Here is a 24,052-nt window from a genome sequence, read left to right as displayed (position 1 = left end):
ACCAGGTGAGATGTTGGTGAGCAGGTAAAAAAGGAGGATTTGCCTAAGCGATTCCAGGGAGCGGGCCCGGCCGAGCCCTACAGCCCATGCCCGGCGGGGACCCGTCGCCAGGAGCGCCGAGCCGCGATGTCCATACTTGCCAAAATGGGGGACTGGCAGGTACGGGGGTTTGCCTTGGCTGGGGCTGAGGTGGGCGGGGGTGGAGCGGGGGAGGGGGCCGGACGGGGGGAGGCGGAGAGGAAGAGTCGTGGCCCAGGGCGGCAGAGTCGTAGGTGAGGCGCGCCTGGCAGCGCCCGGGAGTGTTCCCGGCAGAGAAAGAGGACAGGAAAAACGGGCGCGGGCGGCGGCCGCGGCGCTGGGGGCCACGCGCGCCACCGGCGGGCCCGGCGCTGGGGAAAGTCCGGCGCACGCTCCACAGGTGGCCCCGGGGGTCACTTGTGGTTTGCGCTAGAGCCGCCCCACCCCCCACCCCAGGTAGAAACTGGGGTGGATGACTAATCCAGGCGGGGGCAGGGCGCAGGGCGGGGGTGCGCCGCGCCGGGAGGAAGGCTCCCCGCTCGCTACGCCTCGCATCTTGCCCCAGACCCCAGGGCTGCGCGGGAGATGGGGTTCTGGTGCACCTGTCTCGCTTCGCGTCTCCAAGTTTGGGGGACCAAGGGGGCGTGGAGAATAGAAGGGGGGTCCGGCTGCACGGGTCGCGCCGGCGAGCACGTTCTTTAGGGGAATGCATAGAAGAGTTTGCGCAAAGTTGAGCTCCTCACTCAGTCTTGCTCCCGAAGCCAGTTTTGGCCGCTTGGGCTACGGGTGGGGGTGACGGCATGGGGGCGGTGAGTGGCGAGTGACGAGGCAGAAGGCCTAGAATTTGTCGAAACCAATGTCTCCCAAACTTGGCCCTGCTAGGCCGCGGGCACCGCAGGGCCAACTAGGCTCCAGATCCTGCTCTCCCTGAGCCCCAGGCCCGACCCCGGCCAAGGGAGCCTTCGTCCCGCGCTCCCCTTCTACCTTCCGGACATTTCCCCTACGGGAAACAGGGCGGCTCCAGCCAGGTTGGGGAGGCTAAGACGCCTCTCCCCCGTCGCCGATTTCCTAATGGAGACCGCGGGGCCCTCTTTTTGCCCTAGCCACGCGGAGGCCTGGTGAGGGCGAGAGTCTATGTGCCTAAAAGCCTGCGAGCCGATTTGAACCAAACCCCCCGGCCTTCTCCAAGAAAAAGTGAGGCGCTGCGCCTTCCTGGGCGAGTTCTTTCGCTTGTTTCAGATTTCGGCCATTAGAAGTAAAGTTAAGAGGAGTCTTGTCTTCACTACATTCTCTGGAGCTGGCAAAAGGAAGTCACCTTGCAGTATTTATTTCTTCCCTTGTATTTATCCTTTTTATCAGCTGTGAGCTCTTTCAGACCTCTCCTCCCAGTTAAACCTAAATAAATGCTATTTCACCTCCAAAGTTAGACTTTGTGGTTTAAGGGTACAAATCCCACACCAAACTCAAATCTTGGGCATCCACACCTTTCCCTCCCTTGCCCCTGTGGACCTCAGGGCCCTTCTTCATTCTCTTCTCTGGAGGGTGAAGATTGGAGGCCTCCTTGAGGAGGTCTTTTGGGTTTCTCCTCAAGCCAGGCCAACTTTGCTGCCGAATTCCTTGGTGTGAGAAAACACCCTGAATGCAGGCTCGGCTAGGGTCTGGGCCTCCAGTGGGCCCCGATGAGGTTTGGAAGCAGCAAGATTCCAGCCTAAAGGAGACAGGAGTGACCCTTGGGCCTGCCTCCTGTGGGCTCACAGTTTGGCAAGCTGTGGGAAGCCTGGATCTCGGGTGGGGCACACGGATTTGGGGCCTGGAGGGGCCGGATCCTCCAGGGCATGGCCTCTGGGGCTCCTGGGACCCACTGGATGGTGACAGCCAGAGAAAATGGAGTCATTCTGCTTCCCTCACTGTCTCTTTGTCTCTCTCGGTGTCTCTGTCTCTCACACAGATACTCACTCTTCTCCGAACGCCCTCTCCACCCCCCCCCCCATATTAGGCCTGGACCCCCGACCCCTGCCCCCAGGCCTGGCGCTGCTGTCCTGGGGTCCCGGCGAGGCCAGAGCATTGACATGCAATGAAGCGACTTGTGGTGGTAATGACGCTCGCGCTACCGCGGCTCCGCTGGCTCCAGGGGCGACCGGGGCGTTCGCCCGGGCCTTTCTTCAGCGCTCGCAACGCGGGCGGCGGCGCAGAGCCCGCAGGCCCCAATCTGCACCTCAAAGGCGCCCTCGGCGGGAAAACAACAACAGTTTAGCCCCCCCGGCGGGTGCGGAGCCGGAGATCTGCGGGGTGCGGATCAGCAAGGGTGGGGTGGGGGGTGGGGGTGGGGTGACGCTGAAGATGAAGGCCCTTAAAAGCCTTCCCCAGCCCAGAAATTGAAAGAAAGCGAAACTTCAGAGTTTCCCAAGCACACAGTGGCGACGTCTGGGGGTGTAAAACCCCCTGCTCCCAGGTCTAGGGTTTGGCCTCCAGATCACGCTCTGGGGCTGCGGCCGCGGCTGGGGGGGTGTCGGTCCTCCCGGCGGCCCACCTCCCGACTTCCAGCCGCTGCGTTGGGCGGCGGCCCCGGGGCAGCCCGCAGGGTGCGTGGCGCTCGCGCTGGAAGTTGACCATTTTGCTGGCGGAGTGCGGCGCCGAGCCTGGAGCTGGGTTCAGCCAAAGGGCTGTGCCGGTGATCAGGTGGGGAAAGGGAGTGCAGGCGAGCGCCCAGGGCTTGGGGAGGGAGTCCCTCCGGCTCCAAATCCCCCTGCTAGCTCTGGTCTTCTTCCTAACTTTTGTGGGGGCCTCTGGCCTACTCTGCCGGGCTTGCGGAATGGGCTGCGGTCGTCTGGAGGGAGAATTGCCCTTTGGCAGCTTGGTGGGGAGAAGGGTCCCCCTCCTCTCGCCTTCCTTCCACCTGTTAGGCAGCGCTCGCATTTGCAATAGCCTCTACCTCCCCCCTCCCCCCCTCGAGGACGCACTCTGAAACCTGGGAGGCCTGGAGATTTGCAAGAAGCAAGGCCCAGACGGAATCAGAGGTCGTTCCTAGAGCAACTCTGAGGCTAGCCCTACTGTTGTGGGGGAGTTTGCAGTATTGGAAAGGGAGAAAGAAGGTTTTTACGGAGGGCAAACCAAGAAGCTCAGTCAGAGAAATTAATTACTCTATATTTCCAAGGATCGCAGCATGTCTTTTTCGGGTCTTTATTTACTAAAAAAAAAAAAAAAAAAAAAAAAAAAAAAAAAAATGCTGTTTCACAGAAGAAAAAAAAAAAAAATAAAGCCCGGGTGGGGCGAGCAGGCCCCTGTGTGGAGCGGGAGAGCCGAGACTGGCGGACCTGGACGAGGGGGTGGCTCCCGGGCCTCCCGGTTCCGCGCCAGCCGGGCACTGCGCCGCGAGCGCGCCCGCGTTAGTAACAGCACCAAATCATGAAGGAACTCTCCCTGCTTTAATTAAAAAGGGGAATCTTGGGAAAACTGGAGCAGATTAGCACAGCGAAGGGTTGGTTCCCAGCGATTTATTTTGATGCATGCATGACACGGCGCACACTGTCGGCATTTCGGCTCAACTCTAGAAGCGCTTGTGAGTCTCCATAGGAGTTCTGTATTCCTGTCCACATCGCACCTAGGAAGTCCTTAGCCCAAATACCACGCTGAATTATCAGTTGGCCCTAGCTTCATACAAATGCGAGGAAAATCATTCAACCCCTGGAGCTGTCAAGTAACCTCTTCAGGGTACACTTTTTATTTTACACGCGGCAATTAAAGGATCGCAAACCCTAGCCGAGCGACTGAAGCCGTTTGGCAAAATCTCCAGCCTGGGGGGGCGGGGGGGGTTGGTAAACGCGAAGCCAATAAAACTCCCAGGACGCTGCGGCCGGAGGTGTCGGCTGCCGGGAGCGGAGGCGATCTCTCGTTGGGCAAAAATCCTGGAGCGACTTCGCTGGTCCTGGTTTGGTGGTTATATTTAATTGCGAAAGGGATAATAATTTCTCATAAAATTGGACGGGGCCGAAAAGGACAGAGCCGCTGGTGGAGGCAGGGATGGGGGAGAGGTGCCGAAAGCTGGGCCCCAGGCGCGGCCACTCGGACCCCGCGCAGCGCCGGCCTTTCGCCGGGGCATCTCCGGCGAGGAGGAGAAGGGGAGGAGAGGAGCAGGGTGGCATGGGGGCGGGGGCGCCGGGGCAGGGGCGCGCGGCGGGACTCAGGGGAGATTTCGTGGGCTCCCCGGCAGGAGCGCGCTCTAGGAGAAAGTTCGCGGCTCGGAGAGGCCTTTATACCTGGGTCGGAGCGGCCGGCGGCAGATTGTGGTGCTGGCGAGCAATTGGACTATTGTTGATATGCTAATGAGGCGATTAGGCTGTTGGTAAAGAGCAGGAAAAGGGAAAAGTTTCTACCATTAGAGGGAGATCTCCGAGCGCACACGGGAGCTCTTTCCCGTCTCTCCTCCTCCTCCTCACCCTCCTCCTCCTCGCCCTCCTCCTCCTCCTTTTTGCCCTCCTCCTCCTCTTCGCCCTCCTCCTCCTCCTCCTCCTCGCCCTCCTCCTCCTCCTCCTCCTCGCCCTCCTCCTCCTCCTCCTGCGCTCACCGCCCGCAGCCGGCACTTTGCGCTTACCCAGAGAGTAGCTCCACTTGGGTGCGAGGCGGAGAGGGGGCAAATCCATTCACGCCGATCCATGAAAATGCTTTGGAAACTGACGGATAACATCAAGTACGAGGACTGCGAGGTAAGCGCGGCATTGGCTCAGTCATCCTCGCGGCCGCAGGCTCCGAGCTGTACTTCCCGCTCCTCCTCCTCTCCTCGCAGCCAGCTGCGAAATGCGGGTGGGACAAACTTTCCCCAACGCAGCGCCCGCCTCTCCGATTCGCCCGAAGAGCGCAGGGGAGAAGCTGGAGAGGGAGGATGAGGACGTTCCCTTCTTTCATTTCTCTCCTTCAGAGCCCCTGTTCCACTCTCCCCCTTTCTCTCCTGACCAATTTTGACTGTGCCTGAGAGCAGAGCGAAGAGAGACGAGCTTGGGTTTTTGAACAATTGCTGGCAATTGGGCACGCGGCTGTGCACTCTTGCGTGTTCTCCAACGAGGTCCTGAGGGCCCAAGTCACTAGGAAAAGAAAGGAAAAATCCTTTCCCCTCTTTAACTGTCTCTCATCTTCAATATTCCTTCTTTTATTTATCCATTCTTTCCTTCCTTCCTACCGTCCCCCCCACCCAACCCTTTCTAAAAAGGCTCTTTTCTGTTTGGAGAAAGGGCCCGCACACTCTGAGCTGGGGTTCACCTCCCAGTGAGCGGGTTCAACTTGGGAGCACTCATCTCCCAAACTGCTGCGGGGCTCCTCCAGGTACACTACGTTATTCAGGAAGTTCTAGGCAGCCTCTCTCTCAGAACTACTTGGTCAGCGCATCCCTGGGGTGGGGGTGGGAGGCTGCACCGCGCGGAGCCTGCTGGCCGCCGGGTCCCTACACATCCAACCCTGCAGCCGCCGGGCACTCGGCTGCGTGACCGTGGGAATCCTGGAGGGGCTGTCACAGCCTCTGGTGCGCGGAGCCCGCCCGGCCGATAGAGCGCGCAGCATTGGAGCCCATTTTAAAACCCACGATCCCCGGAGCTCGGCTTCTTGGGGCAGCCGGGGAAGCCCCAGGACGACCGGTCGGCCGGCGGGAGGCGATGGGAATGGGCCTGGCGGCCGCTGCCCCAATCCCCTTACAACCCCCCTCGAAAAAGAGCAGATGAGTCACGGGAGGGGGCTGGGGAGGGGGCTGCGACCAGAGATTACCTAAGTAAATAATAGGTAGCAGTCGCGGCTTTTGCTATTTTTCCCCTTCTCTTTTCTCTCTTTCCTTTTTGGCATTTGGAGATTGGAATGTCAAACGTAGAGGTCTGTGAGGGCGCAGCGGCGGGGTTCCTTGCTTGAAATCAGAACCCGAGCTTATGTGAACGATATGTCACGCGTCCCCTTCCTCCTCTCCTTTCTGCAGACTCTTTTGAATCTTTCCCCTTTCCGGGCCCTCCTTTTTCGCCCCCCCCGCCCCCACTCTGTGAATCGAGCCCGAGGTGACATCCCAAGGGGACGGGTGCTTATCTGGGGACTCGTGTCGTGCGCGGTGCCGAGCGCAGAGACTCCATGTCCGACCAGTCGCTTTGTTTTCAGGGCTGGGGGGACCCTTTGCGAGCCGGTCGGGGTGACACTGAGCCCCTAAGCCTCCCAGGGTGGACTGTCGCGTCCGGGCCGTGACCCAGGCCTCGGGCATTCACTTTCTCGGAGGCCGAACCCCCGGGCGGGCGGGGTCCGAAGCTCCGCGCGGCGCCAGGCGCCTGTGGGACCCAGGTGGGAGGCGATGAACTTGCACCCCCGGAGAGGGACCCTGTGGGGGCGCGTGTGCATGTGCGTGTGAAACCAAAAAAAAAAAAAAAAAAAAGAGCGAGATGAGAAGCGAGAGGAGAGAGAGGAGGATAAATAGAGTGAAGGCTGTTTCAACAACTTTGCGGCAGGCGAGCGCCGGAGCAGGGATTTCGGGTTTCCGAGCCGGCTCGGGGCTGTCTAATTATGTCGGGCTCTGCAGGGACACGCAGGAGGCGAGGTGCCGCTTGTTCTGACACCCCGGCGGGGCAGGCTGGCAGCGGCTGCTGGGAGAGAGCGAGCCGTGTCATCCGGGGGGGCGTCGGGCGGGAGTGGCCCAGCCAGTCGGACGGGTTTGCGCCGGGAGCCGGGAGCCCGTGCCAGCGGCGCCCGGGCTGGGCCGCGTCCCGGCTTCCCCCTCCGCGAGCCCCGGCCCCGGAGAGCCGAGGGCGGGGCGGCCGCCGCCGAGCGTCCGGCCCCGGGAGTCCGCGGGAAGCTCGAACGGCGGCCCAGGCGAGGGCCGGTCCCGGGAGGGGGCGCCGGGCCATGGAGGAGCGGCGCGGCGGCGGGCGCCCGAACCCCCAGCCCCAGGCCCGGCTGCGGAGCGGAGCAGCCCGCGGCCGGAGGGCGCCGGGAAGCAGCTCGGGTGCCGAGAGCCCGATGATCGGCCGGCCGCGGTCCCCGACAGCTCCCGGGCGCGACGCGCGGCCCCCGCGGCATCCAGAGGTCTGCCCCAGCCTTTTAGGTCTGATTGTCCTCGCTCGCTTCCTCTCCCCCTCCCCCTCCCCCGCGGCCTCCCCCTCCGTGCGCTCCGGCTCGGCCCCCTCCCCCTCCCTCCCTCCTTCCCTCCCTCCCTCCTCTCGGGCTCTCCCTCCTTCCCGCCCTCCCTTCTCCCCACTCCGGGCTCCTCTCTCGCGCCCACACTTTCTTTCTCACACACGCACGCAGGCACATTCTCCCTCTCTGCGCGCTCGCCCTCGGTTTCCCTCTCTCCCTCTTTCTCTTTCACTTTTGCCTGCCCTGCAACCTTTTAAAATGTTGCCCCTTCCCTGTGATTCGCCAGCCGCCGCGCCCCGGCCCCCCGCGCGCTCGCCCGCTCCCTCTCTCGCCCGCTTTTTGTCTCTCGCGCTCCCTCTCCCCTCCTCCGATTTGCTACACTGAGGCTCCCGTCAATGGACTGCATTGAGAGCCGGCTCCGGCGCGAGTTGCCTCTCCGCTTCACGCTCGATTTCCAGGCATTCTTCCCTTATTAAGTATTCGTGTAATATTAATAGTCATGAATATCTGCTATTAGGAGGCTCCAGGAACGCTGCCCAGCGCGGTTATTAGAAGCTCAAGCGAAGCCGCCGCTAAGAAAAGAGGGGGAGACACGGATTAAGGAACACGCGCGCACACACAGACACACAGACACACACACACACACTTTTTGCTTTTTGCCTTTTTGGGGTTTTTCATTTTTAAAGGAACTTTGAATCCTACCCGATCACGGCAGGATAGAGACCGTGGGTTCGACCAGCTGAAGGCGCCGCTCGAGTCGGTGGTTCAAGTTCGGATGGACCAGAGCGGGGCTCCAGCGCTCGGGGGAGCGGCGGCGCCGTGACCGGAGTCCTGGGTGGCGCGGGGCTCTCGGCGCCTTTTGTGTGGGGCGCGCTCGGGCGGCGGGGCAGCCGGGCTCTCCGGGCTTGCTTGTTGTTTTCCACTCTGACTCGTTACCCCAGACTCTTCGCAGATGTTAGTTCACAGTTTTTCAGCTATGGTGAGTCCCATCCCCACCCCCATCCCTGTTTCCTTAGGAATTCTACTCTGGAAACCTGGGGTTGCGGAGCGGCCCGAGCCCTCGGCTTCCTCGCCTGGCTTTCCTTCAGGGCACCCCCTTTCCGTTTGCATCTCCCTCGCTCCTCGTTTCGCTCCCTCTTTTCCATCCTTCAGTCGAATGCGGTACCCCCCACCCCCGCTCGACCTCTCCCGGCGCGCAGACCTACCTCGCAGCTACTTCCCAAGGCGTGTTTCTCGCCACGTTCATCTTTATTTCCTCGCCTCTTCACTTGTTCCCGAGATGTTCTCAACATTGGATGCTTAATCCGGCTCCAGGAAAAACGCTGCCCGGTGTGCCCCTTCTTCCCCTCGGGGCCCGGAGCTGAACCTCCGAGGGTTCGCATTCCCTGGGATCAACTCTGTTCGCTTGTTTTGCAAGCGAATTGCAATAGAAGAACATAAGTCAGGCGTTTCTTCTGCCCTTTGGGGCTGGGGTGGAAGGGGCGGGGGCCTCCGCCCGGGGTGCACCTCTCTCTTTAAAACCCAATATCAGGCGGAATCTTTCCATTTTAAACCTTGACTTGACGTCCCCCTCTCTCCGTCCCTATCACAAATCGACCCTATCCAGGAAAAGGCTCCTAACTGAGGAAGCAGAAAAGACAGCCCCCATCCCGCAGTTAAAACCGTCTTTAAGCTGGTAATTTAAACGTGGGCTTTCCTTACAGCCCCTCTACGAAATATGTTTCTACTTAAATAGTCGTGAAATGGTAATAGCCTTTGAATGGGTATGAGTTTTTCCTTCAAATAAATGGAACAGGGCAAACAATAACGCAGTGGCAGACAGGTCCAAACGCAGGAACAGAGAAAAGGCCGCTTCTGCTGTTGAATATTGAGTAGGAATTTTAATTTTGCTTAAGGGAGGTTTCACTCTGCAGCTTAACGGGCTGTGTTCTGGGAGGCCCTTTTCCGCCTTTTTCCCCCCTTTGAAAGAAACGCCTAAGGAGAGTCTCTCATGCCCCCTCGTTGGCACAATCGAATTCCCTGCGTTTGGGGAAGGGCCCGGTTCGCTCCTGGAGCGTTTTCTGAAAAGAACCACTTAGGGCTCCTTTCCCGCGGCGGCCTGCGGACAGGGAAGAGCGGTTTCCCACGCAGTCCCGCGGCGTGGATTTAGGGGGGGCAGCCGTAACTCGACGCCTGATCTCTTGTTCTCTCCCCTTGGTCTCGCTCTCTTGCAGGACCGTCACGACGGCACCAGCAACGGGACGGCACGGTTGCCCCAGCTGGGCACTGTAGGTCAATCTCCCTACACGAGCGCCCCGCCGCTGTCCCACACCCCCAATGCCGACTTCCAGCCCCCCTACTTCCCCCCGCCCTACCAGCCTATCTACCCCCAGTCGCAAGATCCTTACTCCCACGTCAACGACCCCTACAGCCTGAACCCCCTGCACGCCCAGCCGCAGCCGCAGCACCCGGGCTGGCCCGGCCAGAGGCAGAGCCAGGAGACTGGGCTCCTGCACACGCACCGGGGGCTGCCCCACCAGCTGTCGGGCCTGGATCCTCGCAGGGACTACCGGCGGCACGAGGACCTCCTGCACGGCCCCCACGGGCTTGGCTCAGGACTCGGAGACCTCCCGATCCACTCCTTACCTCACGCCATCGAGGACGTTCCGGTAAGAGGCCGCGCGGGCGGCGGGAGAGGACACGCAGACCCTACTCGCCCACCCCCGAGAAGATCCCCGCATCGTGCAGCCCGGGGGCCCCGGCTTTCCTCCCTGGTGTTTACGTTTTCAAAACCTCCTTTTATTTTTCGGGTGGACACCTTGAGGACCCACCTAGACAACCGCATTGCAAAAATGAAAATGTAGTTGAGAGTTCTGCCCCTAGAACAATGGTTCCTGGGGCGCCTTCACACAATGCCTGCGTTACCATTTATAAATCAGGCGACTGTCACCGCTGACGGTACCTTCCCCTTTCGACGACAGTACACTGTTTCGATTGGGAGAGGATCTAATTCCACCGCTGTGTCTGTCGTGGGGATTTCGCCCAGTCCTGAAAAACATGTTAGAGTCAACCGAAAGAGCGCATTTAAATGTCCTAGCCATTTAAAAGAAAGTGTAGAAGACACACTAAGAAAATTATTTTTACCGGATTTTTTGAGTGCCAGTGCTGTCGGAAAGTTATGTGTATACCCTACCCTGATTAAAGAATAGTAAGTAGCAAATCCGAGCAGGAGGACATTAAATGCAGCCTTTTTCTCTTCCTAGGGGTGCTAAGTGCTGACCTCATAAATCGTTAGCTGTGTTCCCAGCGCCTATCAGAACCTGCTACACCCCCATATTAAATTAATGTTTTGAGACTATTGGGCAATGCATTCTTTGAGTTCTAATCCAGTTATCAATAAATGCAGTTTAAAATAATTTCTAAATAAGCATGGTATTAGCGCATTTACTGTTTGCAATGCAAACCAGGCTATTGATAATTTGAAAATACTTTCTGAAATTAAATTTAAACCAGCATCTGCCTCAATTCTACATATTTATGGTTTCCTCACAACCTTCCTGAAATGGAATTAGAACAAGCCAATAATTTTGTTAAAGCTGTAAAGGCTCTGTTAATGCTGTTTTTCTTTGGAGAGGAAATGTATCTGGATGTGATTTTTGCTAAAATGCTATTTCAAATTACTGCATCAAATATTGCAGCAATATGTCCGTTGACAGTTTAATGATTACTGCATTAGATTGCAAAGAAAATGGTCAGATGAACTTACCTGCTTGCTTGGTGAATTTAAAACATTATTTAAGTTACATAGGAAAATAGAAAATTTATTACATCTCTCATTTGGCCTAGTTAATGACTGAAATTTGTTGGTTATGTTTAGCAGCCTAGCATGGAAAGCAGGAAAGTAGGCAGTTGATCCAGTGTGGGGTTCAGTAAGCATTCTGTGCATTTGTGTGTATGTGTGTGTGTTTTCATACATGTTTTTAGAAACTGATACTGAACTGTGCATTTCTTGGAAAGTGAAATGAGAGGAGCAATAGTTGAGGAAAGGGCCATTAAAAAACAAACTTGGAACTTGGGATCATTTTAGTTCCCCTTCCCAAAGATTCTCTGAATCCTTATCCGAGCCTGCTCCTTGGAAATATTTGAATTGCAAAATAGCGTTGCAAGCTTTTGGAACTACTGTGAATTAGAATTGCTCTACTTTGCAAAAATTCCAAAGTGACTGGTGTGAATTCTTAACACCTGTATAGTCACTCTTTGTGGTGAAATTGGCCTATAGGAGAAATTAACCAAAAGATCAAATAAAAACAAGGAAACCCAGTTGCTGCTGCTCTTCCCCTTCCCTCCCCCACCTTTTAAGAAAAAAATTCTTTCAAAGGAATTTGGGTCAGGAAAAGGGTTGTTTTCAATTTTCCCATTGCTGCAACAGTTAACCTTTAATAAGAACGACCGCCAAATATTTAAGAAAATCAGATCGATGGTGAAAATTATTTAATCATTAATATCTCAGTGGGGTTTTAAACTTAACAGTCTTCCCTGTATGGACAAGGTCTAGAAATAACACAAATAAAAGTATTATGCCACACTACATTTACTTTATGGGTTTAGGGTGCATGCATAAAGGGATCATATTTCCCCATATAGTTAAAACACAAGAACTGCAGCAGTAGTCAGTTCTGAACATTTCTCAATTTAATTATACTTAAATCCAGAAGCACTTTAGGCAAGTTACAAATGAGAGCATTGAGTATAATAAAACCTGTAATAAAGCAACTTAGTACCATCCACCCGGAATCATTGCGATCAGGCACAATTAACAGGAGCATAAATCCAAGACAGAATGGAAAATGTTGGAATCAGTATTATTGTTGGACAAAGACTAGAGAAGGAAGTAATAGTTTTTTTAAATGGTAATGCCTGTGTTTGGTAACGATTGCGAAATCTTCTATCTCAGCAGCCCTGGTGCTAATTTGTAAACACAGCCAGACATTATATTGCCTGTCAGTTTCTGCATTAGAAAACATGATTTCATTTTACTTTCTAATCACGTTTTGACTCTAGCACACATGTATACCCATCCATCTGTAAAAAAAAAAAAAAGAAAAAGGGAGAAAAGAAACCTACAGTAACAAATCTGCTGCTGGACTGCTGGACGTAGGAAAACCTCAGAGGTTTTTTTTGTCTTTTCTTTTTATCATTTTTCATATTCCTATGTGATATCCAATTTAGACAGTAGACCTTTTTTGTTTTTTTTCATTTATCCATAAGTGAAGGTGTGTATACACATTTGCTCTTTATCATATCACCTAAAACATTGCTGATACTCCCGTTACTCCTGCCTTTCATTTCCATTGTTTCTCTGCCTTTTGCTGCCTGAACACTGGAATCGCTAAAGTCCGAAGCCGCTGAGGCGCCAAACTAAAGCTAGGTGTATTTTTAAAGGTTGAACTGACTATGAGAAAGATTAGGTGCTTCAAAACTCGATTTAATTTCCAAAGAAAGTTTTATTCCCCACCCCCACCTCCTTCAAACATGGATTATTTGCTGGGGGATGAGAAATTGGCCGTGGGTGTACAGTGAAACCTCTTGAGCTGCAAAGCCCCAAATTCCAATAAGCCAAGATGAGATGTTTATATATAAATGTTACTAGATGGGAGGGGGGATTTCAATTCTACACCTTCCCCTCCCCCTATCTTGCATGAAATATTCATTTCCTTTTGTTTTGATTATACACTTACATCCATGTGTATCCTTTTGTTGCAGCATGTAGAAGACCCGGGTATTAACATCCCAGATCAAACTGTAATTAAGAAAGGTAAGCCATTTCCTTCTGCATTCCAAGCATGTCCTTACAGGCACAGTGCTATTTAAAAGAACTTGCAGAGCTGTATTTATTTTTTTCAAGTAGGATTTCCTAAAGGCTCAGAATTAGCGAATAGATAGGCATAGAACAGCAGTGCTTAAATGATCGGCTTTCAGTGTGTTAGTAATGGCAACAGGCTAGCTTTGTTCTGATTCATGACTTGACCATTTAATTTAGTTTAATATCTGGACAAACATGTAATGTGCAGTAGTTGAACAGATTTGGAAGTGGCATTTCAATTTTGTGACGGTTTTAACAGTTTAGTTAATCCATTGCGTGAGTGGCCATGAGTGTTAAGTGTATAATGCTAAAAACAGTGCAAGTAATTTAGTATTAATGTGGGGGCAGATGATAAAAAGACATAGCACTCCTTAGCAGAGGGAAAAAAAGCTTTCATGTTCTTCAATTTAATTTCTCATTAGCTGTTTTTAAGGGTTTTTTAAACTTAGTGAATTAGGTTAACAAAAATTTGGCTTTTGGTAAAATTAGCTTCTTGATGATGTCAGGTTTATTATCATAATTGTTCAGAGCAGAAGTTGTTTTTAAAAAGTGTCAAGTGATTTGTAATTTGTGTTGTTTAGTGAGTAGAAATAAAGTTTACTGGATTAAATGCTATTCACAGCAGCTTTTTTTTTTTTTTTTTGGTTATGGTGGCAATGTTACATTTCAGGATTCTAGGCACCACCAGAGGACGATGCTATATAAAACTGTTCTCATTTCTAACGCCAATCAGTATATTGTTAGCGAGTTTAAAGTTTCATTTTTGCATCTGTGAAGTCTTTGTCATGTCAAATTAGATGTGCAAGGGATAAATCTTAAGAGATGCTCTTTCCAAGTCGACATGATAATTGGCTCTTTTATTAGTAATCTCTCAAGAGTTCGTTTAACTCCTATTGTCTCTATTAGCCTCCCCAGAGCTATTAATGTCACAAGTGATCTATCCAAAACCTAGAGTCCCCCCACCTCCCTATACGTCTAAAATACCCCCATTAAAGAGGGAGGAGTACTGTGATGAGCATGTACGTGTGTACTATTATGTATGTCTCCATGTGGGACTTTAAGATACTAATGCGTAATGTACTTAAAAGCTTATGAATACATCTGAACTATATTGGTGTTAGAAATGTAACCTTAGCCCACTTTCTGCTGGCCTTGAAGTTTTTTCTAGGTATGGTGGATCCAACAATGAAGACCTTATGATTTTAACTAACAAGAGTATATCCTCCCCCTCCCCCGTTCCCAAAGAAGACGCTTAAGCGTAGGGCTATTAACTCTTTGCTCATTAAAATAACACATTGCTAGTACTCCATGGTAGGCCTGTTCATCCTTCTTTCTCCCAGTTAAAAACGGGGCTCGGGATGGATTTCCACAACTCGAGTCTTCTTCACAAATAAACATAGGAAAGGGCTTATTTATCAAAAGGATGGGGTGTGACGACAGAATCCACCACTTCCCGGCTTGGGGCCTTGGCTGAAATGCTCATTTACAGGCTGCTTTTAGCCAGCTAAACTCTGGGCTGATTTTAATTATAGGTCTTTGAAGCCGTTTCTCCCCAACACTAAACCCCTCGCCCCACGAAAACTCCCGAGTCCACATGGCTTGCTCTCGGTTTACAAACAATCCCCTCCCCTGCACCCCACGTCCGTGCTCTTGCACCCCGTCTAGCCCACTCTCCTCGGATGCTGAGAGGAGAGAGTGTCCCGATTTCACTACCATCTTTAGACAGCATCCCAGCGGTTAAATAAATGGAAAGGGTCCGGGCAGGAGCACAGGCCTGGCTGGCGGGGCCGGGCCGCCGGGGAGACTCGCCGAGGGGCACAAGCTGCATCCCCAGGACCGGGATGGAGCAGGGACTAGGGTGGGAGGCGGGGAAGGAACCCTGGGATTTTCAGGGCCGGAAGAAAAGCGGGGGTTGCGGCGCAAGCCTGGGCGCCGGCCCCGGCTGGGTGGAGGGCCGGGGTCAGGCCGGGCTCGGGAGGGCTCCTCGGCGCCCACACGCCGCCTCCCCGTCTGTCTCCGCAGGCCCCGTGTCCCTGTCCAAGTCCAACAGCAACGCCGTCTCCGCCATCCCCATCAACAAGGACAACCTCTTCGGCGGCGTCGTGAACCCCAACGAAGTCTTCTGTTCAGTTCCGGGTCGTCTCTCGCTCCTCAGCTCCACCTCGAAGTACAAGGTCACGGTGGCGGAAGTACAGCGACGCCTCTCACCGCCCGAGTGTCTCAACGCTTCGCTGCTGGGCGGAGTGCTGCGAAGGTGAGGCCCGGCGCGGCCCTGCCCGCCCCGCCCCGCGGCCGGGGGGAGACACTGCGCCTGCGCTGGGGCGGCGACGCCGACGGGCCTCGCGCCAGGGCCCTCCCTCAGCGGGAAGAGAAAGGGGCGGGGAGAAGGGCGTAGAACGGGGTGGGTGGGAGCTGAGGGGCGGGGCGAGGCGGCGCGCGCCTGCGCACTCCCCCTCCTCCACCTCGCGCTCCGCCGCTCCGGGGGCGCGCCCTGGTCGGCCGGCGCTGCGCGCTCACCGGGCCCTCTGCCTCCTCCTGCCCCTCCCCGCGCGCACGCGCAGCTCGCTCCGCCGCGGGCTCAGTCCCGGCCGCTGCAGCCGCGGGGCGCCGTGCACCCGCGGTTCCCCCTCTTCGCGCACACCTTGCAAGCCTTGGAAAACTTCCTTTCAGGCTCCTCAGTTTGCCTTACCTCCACGTAGGGTCTCCGATTGCAGCCCGCCGTCTCTTGAATAGGGCTTAAGGTAGAAGACAATGGTTTTCTCTAGAGTCTGCACGCCATGCCCCCGGGTCACTGCCGCCACCCCCCCCCGGGTCACTGCGGCCCCCCGGCCGGACGCAGACCCTCGTGCCCGAGGTGCTCGCACTGATGGTTCCGATGCACCGCGGCCCCACGTGTACGTGCATTATGTGTGGCCGCCACCGACGCCTGCATGTTGTATACGTAGCCAGGGATGCTCACCTCACCCGCGTGAGGTCGGAATGATTCGTTTCGCAGATGAGATTTTATAAGGGGCAGCGAGGTGAAGCACCTTCCCTCAGGGCAGGTTTGTCCCTCCTGTGGGCTTTTTGCTCCTAGGCTTCCACCCAACGTTGTGTGTGGTGGGTCTTGCGTTGAACTTACCCGGATAATATTTTCCACTTCTTCTCCTTTTTAATTTTTAATGAGTGGGCCAAAAACTTCATTCCTTTGACCTGTATTCACAGAGCTATTTACAGAACCCAGAGTTGCGCTGTGATGGGTACATCCCACACAAAGACTCCAAACCCGTTTTTTGGCAGATTTTCACATCAGCTGTCCTGCTCTTTCCTTCCTCCTGCAGTCATTTGCTGTCCCTTTGTGATGTCTCACTGACACAGATCTGAATCTGCCCTCTGCCTTTTCCTTCCCCTTCCCCCATCCCCAATATTGGAGACTGTTTACCTAGGGGAGTATAATCTAATCCACACAATTAAAGAGCACTTGAGTAGGGAATAAAATCTGAAATTAATTAATTTGCTGTTTTATTTAAACAATTTGTCTTAACCACTTTCTGATTATGGGAGTCTATTTAGACATCTATTTAGAACCACCTCCATTGTCTCTGAAATCAGTGAAAATTTTAAAGGCTGATAGCAACTTTTGACATCTCCAGTTAGGCTGGTGACATGGCATGTAAACAGTTGGTGAAATGAATTTCCCATTGGGGCTAAAGCCAGAGCAAGATACCTGAGAGTGATGGTAACTTTGGTTACTCTGAACAACCCAACAGCAAATCTTGCAAAGACAATTTAAAGACCCCACTGGGATTTGTGTGATTGTAACAACAGGGAAAATATGCAGTAATCAGTTGAACTCAAAAATACTTCACACCCTAGAGATGAGAGCTGTGTTTGTTTGTTTGCGGCTCTTCTTTACAGAGTTGGAAAATCAAAACCTTCCAACCTGCCACAATAGTTGCAGTAATAACTGGACACAGGGGGTTCTTTACAGTTTAACAGGCATTTATCTCCCATGATCTTGCTGTACCATTCCTTCCTAGGTTTCCCTTCCTTACGTATCTCAGGGTCAGGATTCTTAATTTTTAAAAGCACATTTTAGGAAGTTGTCAAAATAACTACAGTGTGATGCAGAGCAACCGAATGTTTTCTAAATCCCTTTCTCGCATATATTTGTGAAACAGGGCGAAGTCTAAAAATGGAGGAAGATCTTTAAGAGAAAAACTGGACAAAATAGGATTAAATCTGCCAGCAGGGAGACGTAAAGCTGCCAATGTCACCCTGCTCACGTCACTAGTGGAGGGTAAGCAAGTTCCCTTGCTGACAAGAAGGGAAGTTCCTTCTGGGAAAATGGACAATACTCAGTGGCCAGATGTTTGGTTGTATTTTGTGTCAATTGGGCAGTTTCATTTTTTCCAGAGAATATAGCCGGAAGTGAATGGAATTCTTGCATGTCAAAAAACTGTTTGCATTTATTCCTCCCCTCCTTTCCTCTTCCCCTCTGCCACAAAATTACACCTCCCTAGTCCAATTCTGACCTAAACAATGTGAAAATTTAAGAACTGCATATTCTTCAAGTTCCTGTCTCCTTTATAGAGCTCAGCAGTAAATCACTTACGCTATTCTGACATCTGCGTTTGAGAAATGCGTGACCATTACTTCCTGAATTAATTTGGGAATCTTTGACCTGCATCCTGATTTAAGACCATCCTGAAAGCTCAGGGTTATATGCCCTTTTAGCTTTTTATTTTCCAAACATATGCTCCCTTATCTCTCATTTAATTGTGCTTCTCTACTGGAGAGGAAGAAAAGTGAGCAATTTTAGACTTTGAGTTATTTGGGTAGGAAAAGAAAAAAGAAATATAAACATTGCAGAAAGTGTCTCATGTCAGCTTTTAACACACACACACACACACACACACACACACACACGAGGCTTCTAAACCCCTCAAAACAAAAAGCTCACCCTATGCTCACTCCCTGTTTCAGATGCAGCAGAATCCAGTCACCTCCTTACTTCCTCTAGATCCCTGTTAAGTTTCTCTGATACTAAATTGGCTTAAGTTTGGGTGTGTTGGAAAAAATGTATAGTTCTCTTGCATTTTCCTTTGTGTTCTGTTGGAAATGTCTTATGCCCATAGAAAAAAGAAAAGGCACTTAAGTTATGGCACAGATTTCAAAACTACCGTTTATATTTAAAGAAGGCACTTTATCTTATTTATATCTTGTATTTGAGGAGACATAGTATAATTGAATTCGAGTTCTAGCTTTGTAAATAATTTAAAAAATATTAAAAACATAAAATTGAGGAGAAATCCTATGAACCATTGTTAATGGTGTCAAAAATGCTACTAACATAACTATTAAGTCATAAGCAATTGTTCAGTGCCAGAAACTCATTCACAGCAGCATTATATTAAAAAGAATAGCAGTACATTGGGAACCCACCATTCAGACCCCGAAAGAATTATACGCTGAGAAAATGGTAGTAGCGGCTTTGGGTGTAGGGTGAGAGTGTGCATGGGTTTGGGGGTTGAGTCCTGTAGCAGGGAGGCAGTTTCTGGAGAACTGTTATTGTTTGTGATCCGCTCCATTTTATGGAAACAAGCTCAGCGGAGAGGGCTTTGATGCTCTAATTGGCGCATGCGTTCTTCCGGAGCTGGAGCTAATGGCAGGAAGCCCTGCAGTAAAAACCAACTGGTTCAGGAAATTAAAACCAAAGATTCGAAAATCAACAACACAGACAGACTCAGTGGAGTGACCCTCAAATCCTCTTGGTTAATCGGTTTGGATGAACAGATAATTATATGCGATAAAGTTAAAATGTAAACCCTTAGTCGTTCCCTTGCAGAAAAGCTCAGGGAGTAATTATGAATATCATTTATGAATGTGTTGATAGGTGTGAGGTTGGAATACAAAAGACATTTTAAAAGACAAGGTGGGAGGATGTCATCAGGGTGGAGGATGAGGCTGGAGGGGAGTGGATGGGATTTTATATTTTCAAATCATCTTGGCCTTCTAGGATAAGTGGCCATTTTCCCCAGGGAAATGCATCCACCAAATCCTACAGAGAAGGAAAGAATGGGAATGCCTGCAATGGGAAAACAAGTAGTTTGTGTTTCCTACAACATCTGGGTTAAGAAAATAAGGGAGTTGGGAGGAAGTTTGGATCCCAACTTTTTTCATTCTCCTGCCCTGCCCTCCCTCCTCTCACCTCTTGCCAGGAGAAGCCGTCCACCTAGCCAGGGACTTTGGGTACGTGTGCGAAACCGAATTTCCTGCCAAAGCAGTAGCTGAATTTCTCAACCGACAGCATTCCGATCCCAATGAGCAAGTGACAAGAAAAAACATGCTCCTGGCTACAAAGTAAGACATTCACCTCTTCGGGGTCTCTGTGTCTCACTGTCAAGAGAAACAAAAATCAAAATCGTTTTTGCTCTCACTTTTGGCCTCTTTTCCTGTTGTGTTAATCAGCTTTGTTGTTGTAAATATTGAAGTTACAATACAATCTTATAAACCATAATCAATTCTAAAGGGGAAATACAAGGAAGATTGTGAGGGTGTATTTCCCTCTTTTCCCTCTCTTCCGCCCCAGCTTCTCATTAAAAAAAAACAAACTAAAGTGTATGGGGGTGGGGTGTCGTGGGGCTTTGATGGAAGCTGAGTGTGGATTTGTGACTATGTTATTTCAGAAAGACCAGAATCAAGTTCTTTTTTTTTTTTAACTTTTTATTTTATATTGGCATATAGTTGATTAACAGTGTTGTGATAGTTTCAGCAAAGTGATTCAGTTGTACATATATGTGTATCTATTCTTTTTGAAATTCTCACAATCAGGTTCTTAAAGGAGTGACAGACTTCCCTGTATCAGTTTTTGTCTCTTATCAGTATGTTCTCCAAGGGCAAGGATTAAGCAGTGGCCTGCAAAGTGTTCAAGCCAGAAGCTGTCCTAGTTTCAACCCTAATCCCTTCTCCCATTTCTTGCCTTCCTTTCTCATCCTCCTCAAAAGTGTTTTGTGCACTGTGGGCGCACACCGCCACACCCCCACACCCCCCCCACACACACACAAGTTCTAGCCTACAGGCGAGATGTCAAATAGGTTTCAGAATGGCCCAAGTTATATTCCCATTGGTGCCTGGGCTGAATAGGCTTCTCCAGGTGGTGTGTGAAAAGAAAATGACTGTTTTGATATGTTTTCTGGAAATTAAAAGGCTTGTTTGGAAGCCCTTAATTATCAAAGTCGATGTCACAGGAGGGCATGGAACCAGAGGGCAGAGGCAGAGGCCTCAGGCGGGGCAGTTTCTGGCCTGGGGACATCAGCTGGCCTTGGAGGAGGCAGCCTGTCAGTGCTCCCATCCTCCCTCTTACTTTCCCAGTCCTCCACCCAAAGGCTGCGGCTGCCTCAGGAGGGCCCAGCTAGTCTCTGCTTCCCAGATTCAGGCCTCATCACTGAACTTCAACGTTCCCCTCTTCTCCTAGCTTCCTAAACACATCCATACTCATAACTTCCCTAGGCAAGTTTTTTTTTGGTGTGTGGGAAAAGAGGTGGAATGGGAGACCGAAATGTCTCTTTCTTCTTTCTAAACCGCTCTGAATTATCCCAAAGTAGCAGGTTTTTTCCGGTGCCTTTTAGTTTTAAAGGCAAAATAATCCCAAGAAAAGTTTTGCCTTTCTTGTCCACATCCGCCCTGATCTGAAGGTGCATGAGTGGAGTGTTCATCCCCCCAGACTGCTGCTGAGGTCTCTCTGGAAGGTCAGGGGAAAGGGTCTCTAGAATTTTGAGCAGCTCAGCTGATGGGTGCTAGTCAGGAGATGCTCCTGTTTCTGACTCCTTGCCCCTGTCACCTTTGTTTCTCTCCTGATGTGTGAAATGTTTTCCTGCATCTAGGATGCTTGGTGTGAGTGAGAAAGGAGGGGGTTAGAAGTTTGGTGCAGCTGAGAGGCGAGAGACACACACAGAAAGACACAGAGAGAGAGGCATTTGTGGAGGTGTTTAAGGAGCAGGAGACGTCTGGGTGGGCTCTGGGAGGGCGCTGGTCTCCCAATATGTGCCCCTCCCCCCAGTCTGTCTCTGGGGCTCCGGGTCAGGTCAGGCGTCCGCGTGATCCAGGCAGTGGTGACTGCAGGGAGAAAGGTTTCCTCTTTGCTTCTGGTGCTGCTCACAGAGGGGCCTCATCTCTCTCTCCCTCTCCGCTCCACTTGTGCTGCAGACAGATATGCAAGGAGTTCACTGACCTGCTGGCTCAGGACCGATCTCCCCTGGGGAACTCGAGGCCCAACCCCATCCTGGAGCCCGGCATCCAGAGCTGCTTGACCCACTTCAACCTCATCTCCCACGGCTTCGGCAGCCCGGCGGTGTGCGCCGCGGTCACGGCCCTGCAGAACTATCTCACCGAGGCCCTCAAGGCCATGGACAAAATGTACCTCAGCAACAACCCCAACAGCCACACGGACAACAGCGCCAAAAGCAGTGACAAAGAGGAGAAGCACAGAAAGTGAGGCTCTCCTCCCGCCCCGCCCCCTGCCCGCGCCTCACCGGCGGCCCCCCCGCCTCCCGCGCTTCCACCCACTCCATCTCCATCTCCATCCCCATCCCCCCCCCCACCGACCACCTCCGGCAGGTGACAGCTCCGGGATCAGCACCCCCCCACTGCTGCTACTGCTGCCGCCGCTGCCGCCGCCGCCTTCGGTCCGGAGTCTCGGGGTACCCGGGACAGCGCTCCACTGTGAGGGGGTGACCTCGCGGTCTCAGGCCCCGGCCCGGACCCCACCCCGCACCCCTTCCGCCCATCGGCACCGACTCCCCTTTGCCCTCGTGTGGAGCCTAAGAGAACAGAACAGGCCGTGAAGCCAGCAAAGAAAAGTTCTGTCCGAGTTTGTGAACCTGTTTTTTTGTTTGTTTGTTTAAACCAACAAATCAACAACGACAACAAAAATTTAAAACTTTTTTTTTTTTTAGAAAAAAGAACGTAAAAATTAAAAAAAAAATTATATGAGCTTCACTGGACGGAATCACCACCTTCCCTTACATACTTCAGTTCAGATTGTAGCCATACTTTAAAAAAAAAAAAAAGGCAAAAAGGATAATGACATTTTTATCAGTATTGTGAATAAACTTGAACACAGATACTCGAAGTTCCATGTCTTGTCTTCAGATGTAGAAGTTTTCCTTCTTCAAGGTAAAGCGACCAACTTGAACTTTCTCTGGTAACACGATTCACAGCTCTATAAGGGAATCAGTGTTCACGTCTCTGTATATATTTATTTATGTGTAATTTAATGGGAATTGTAAATATGGTGAGTCTGTTTTAAGCTTTTTTTTTTTTTTTTTTTTTTTATTTATCTGGTGATCTCGTTTACCTCTTGTTTAGTGGGTTTTGATTCTTCCCTATTAGTTCTTCATGTGGTTCATGGTACTTATTTAGGAATCCAAGGTTTGGGGGATGTTTTTTTCTCTGGGATTCATGAATTTAGCCCTGTTGTAGCATGTTAAAGACGACAATGAAGCAGCTGAACCAATAAAAAAAAGTCAAAATTTTATAAATAATTAGTGTTACATTTAGCTTTTCATTGAACTGAAAGAAAGAAGTGATATTGGACCCTGGAAAGATTTTTAACTTGAGTGGTTTGATAACCGTTCTATGTATTGTGGGGAGAAAAAAAAAAGTTTATTTTATTCCACTGTCCTCCCTTAAAAGCATCATTTGAGCAATAAATGAGTGTTGTCTTTAAACCCAAGGGTTAGGGATTTTTTTCCTCTCTCTTTCTCTCTCTCTCTTTTTGTTCAAAGAACTTCAGACATTTGGGACCACCTGGTATTCTGTATTTTCACTGGCCATTTTGGAAGCAGTTCTAGCTGTATTGTATTGAGTTGTGCTGGCAGTAGTTTCCATGCCTGTCAATGTATCATAGTCCTTTGTTGCCCAGATAAATAAATATTTGATACGCTTTATGTCGATTTTTTTTTATTCAGTGGCTGTCTTTACCCAGGCGTATTTTTGTTCTTGGCAGTATTTTTTATTCAGTATGGTTACAGTAATTGAGTTTAACTCTCCCTTGGCAATTGCTCCTTGCAATAAGCAGCTGAACCCATTGTTTCCCTCAAGTATAATAAAAACTTACTTTCAACTTGGAGTTCAGAGCAGGGTATCATTTAGATATTCCATTGAGTCTGTATTCAGACAAATGACACAATAAAACCCAATGTATTCTTTTGGATAAAAGATTGTGCTGTTAAAGGAATGACATACTATGTTTTCCTTACTAGAAACATTAATTTTATTATTAAAAGTAAAGTTTTATTTTATTTATGTTGATCCTTTAGGTTTTCATGTGTGTTTTGAAAACCAAAACATAAAACCTTCAGAGCCAAACCTTAAGGATGACAAGGAAGATGGAGAGCAGACCAGAAGAACCTCCCCCTCGCCCCCTATAGCTCCTTTGGAATCTGTCTCAGAGGATAACTGAAATTTAAATTGTTAGTTCATTAACACAAAGGAAATACCCACTTCAAAATTCACTTACTTGCTCTGGCTTCTCAGTGGCTAAGACATGCAAATGCGCTAAAACTGGCTCTAGTTTTCTGGGAAGAGTGGCAGAAATGTACATGGAGCGGAGATAGAGGAGGCCAAATTGCCTCCCATTTATTTTAATATTTCATTTAGAGATGAATTCATTACTGTGCTGTTCTTAGTAGCTCTTGAGGTAGCAGAGGGGACTGGGAAATTCTGTTGATTCCCAGAATCTTTTCTGCCTGCCCCCTAAATGCCCACCCACCCCTTTCTGTCAGCACGGGGCTCCTCCTAGGACGTCCTCTGAGGTGGGGTGGAGAGGGTGGGGGAGGGATGCAGACCCTGCCTCTGCAGACCTGTCCTATCGCTTAGCTCTCACACAAGGAAAGACTTCCTGTACAGAAAAATGGCGAATTCAGAGCTTTTGTAAACTGATTTGGAAAGTCTTTGCTTTGGAAGTGAGGAGGATTTTTACTGGTTCTTAAAGAAGAAAGTGGAGGTGGTTAACTGGAAGGTTCGTAGGAAGGGTCCTAGGAAAAGTGTCTAGGTACACACACTGGAGGAGATTCAACATTTGTTCTTCCGGTTTGACATCCTGAAGGACTAAAGAAG

The 24,052-nt window shown here is 51.0% G+C and overlaps 1 protein-coding gene and 1 long non-coding RNA gene across 9 annotated transcripts; one reads left to right on the top strand and one right to left on the bottom strand.

Moving 5' to 3' along the window:
* Window positions 1-22,881, top strand: TFAP2A (transcription factor AP-2 alpha). 7 transcript variants are annotated; one of them, XM_057698555.1, is made up of 8 exons: window positions 1-159; window positions 9,324-9,381; window positions 9,521-9,758; window positions 12,853-12,904; window positions 14,975-15,206; window positions 17,113-17,231; window positions 19,153-19,294; window positions 21,140-22,881. In XM_057698555.1, exons 1-8 carry the CDS (start codon window positions 87-89, stop codon window positions 21,426-21,428), a joined length of 1,203 nt encoding a protein of 400 aa, XP_057554538.1. In that variant the 5' UTR covers window positions 1-86; the 3' UTR covers window positions 21,429-22,881. The 7 variants fall into 7 exon arrangements, with proteins under 7 accessions (XP_057554538.1, XP_057554536.1, XP_057554540.1 ...); XM_057698552.1 differs by lacking the exon at window positions 1-159 and adding an exon at window positions 6,004-7,078; XM_057698556.1 differs by lacking the exon at window positions 1-159 and adding an exon at window positions 8,267-8,439.
* Window positions 3,281-5,958, bottom strand: LOC130831060 (uncharacterized). 2 transcript variants are annotated; one of them, XR_009047953.1, is made up of 3 exons: window positions 5,770-5,958; window positions 4,610-5,096; window positions 3,281-4,354 (listed from the first exon to the last, which is right to left on the bottom strand). It is a non-coding gene; the product is annotated as an uncharacterized LOC130831060 (long non-coding RNA). The 2 variants fall into 2 exon arrangements; XR_009047954.1 differs by having other exon boundaries at window positions 3,283-4,354; window positions 4,610-4,884; window positions 5,770-5,952.
* Window positions 22,882-24,052: the final 1,171 nt, after the last annotated feature.

This window comes from Hippopotamus amphibius, chromosome 11, assembly GCF_030028045.1.
Source record: "Hippopotamus amphibius kiboko isolate mHipAmp2 chromosome 11, mHipAmp2.hap2, whole genome shotgun sequence".
Taxonomy (NCBI): domain Eukaryota; kingdom Metazoa; phylum Chordata; class Mammalia; order Artiodactyla; family Hippopotamidae; genus Hippopotamus; species Hippopotamus amphibius.
This window is presented reverse-complemented; position numbering and strand designations above follow the sequence as displayed.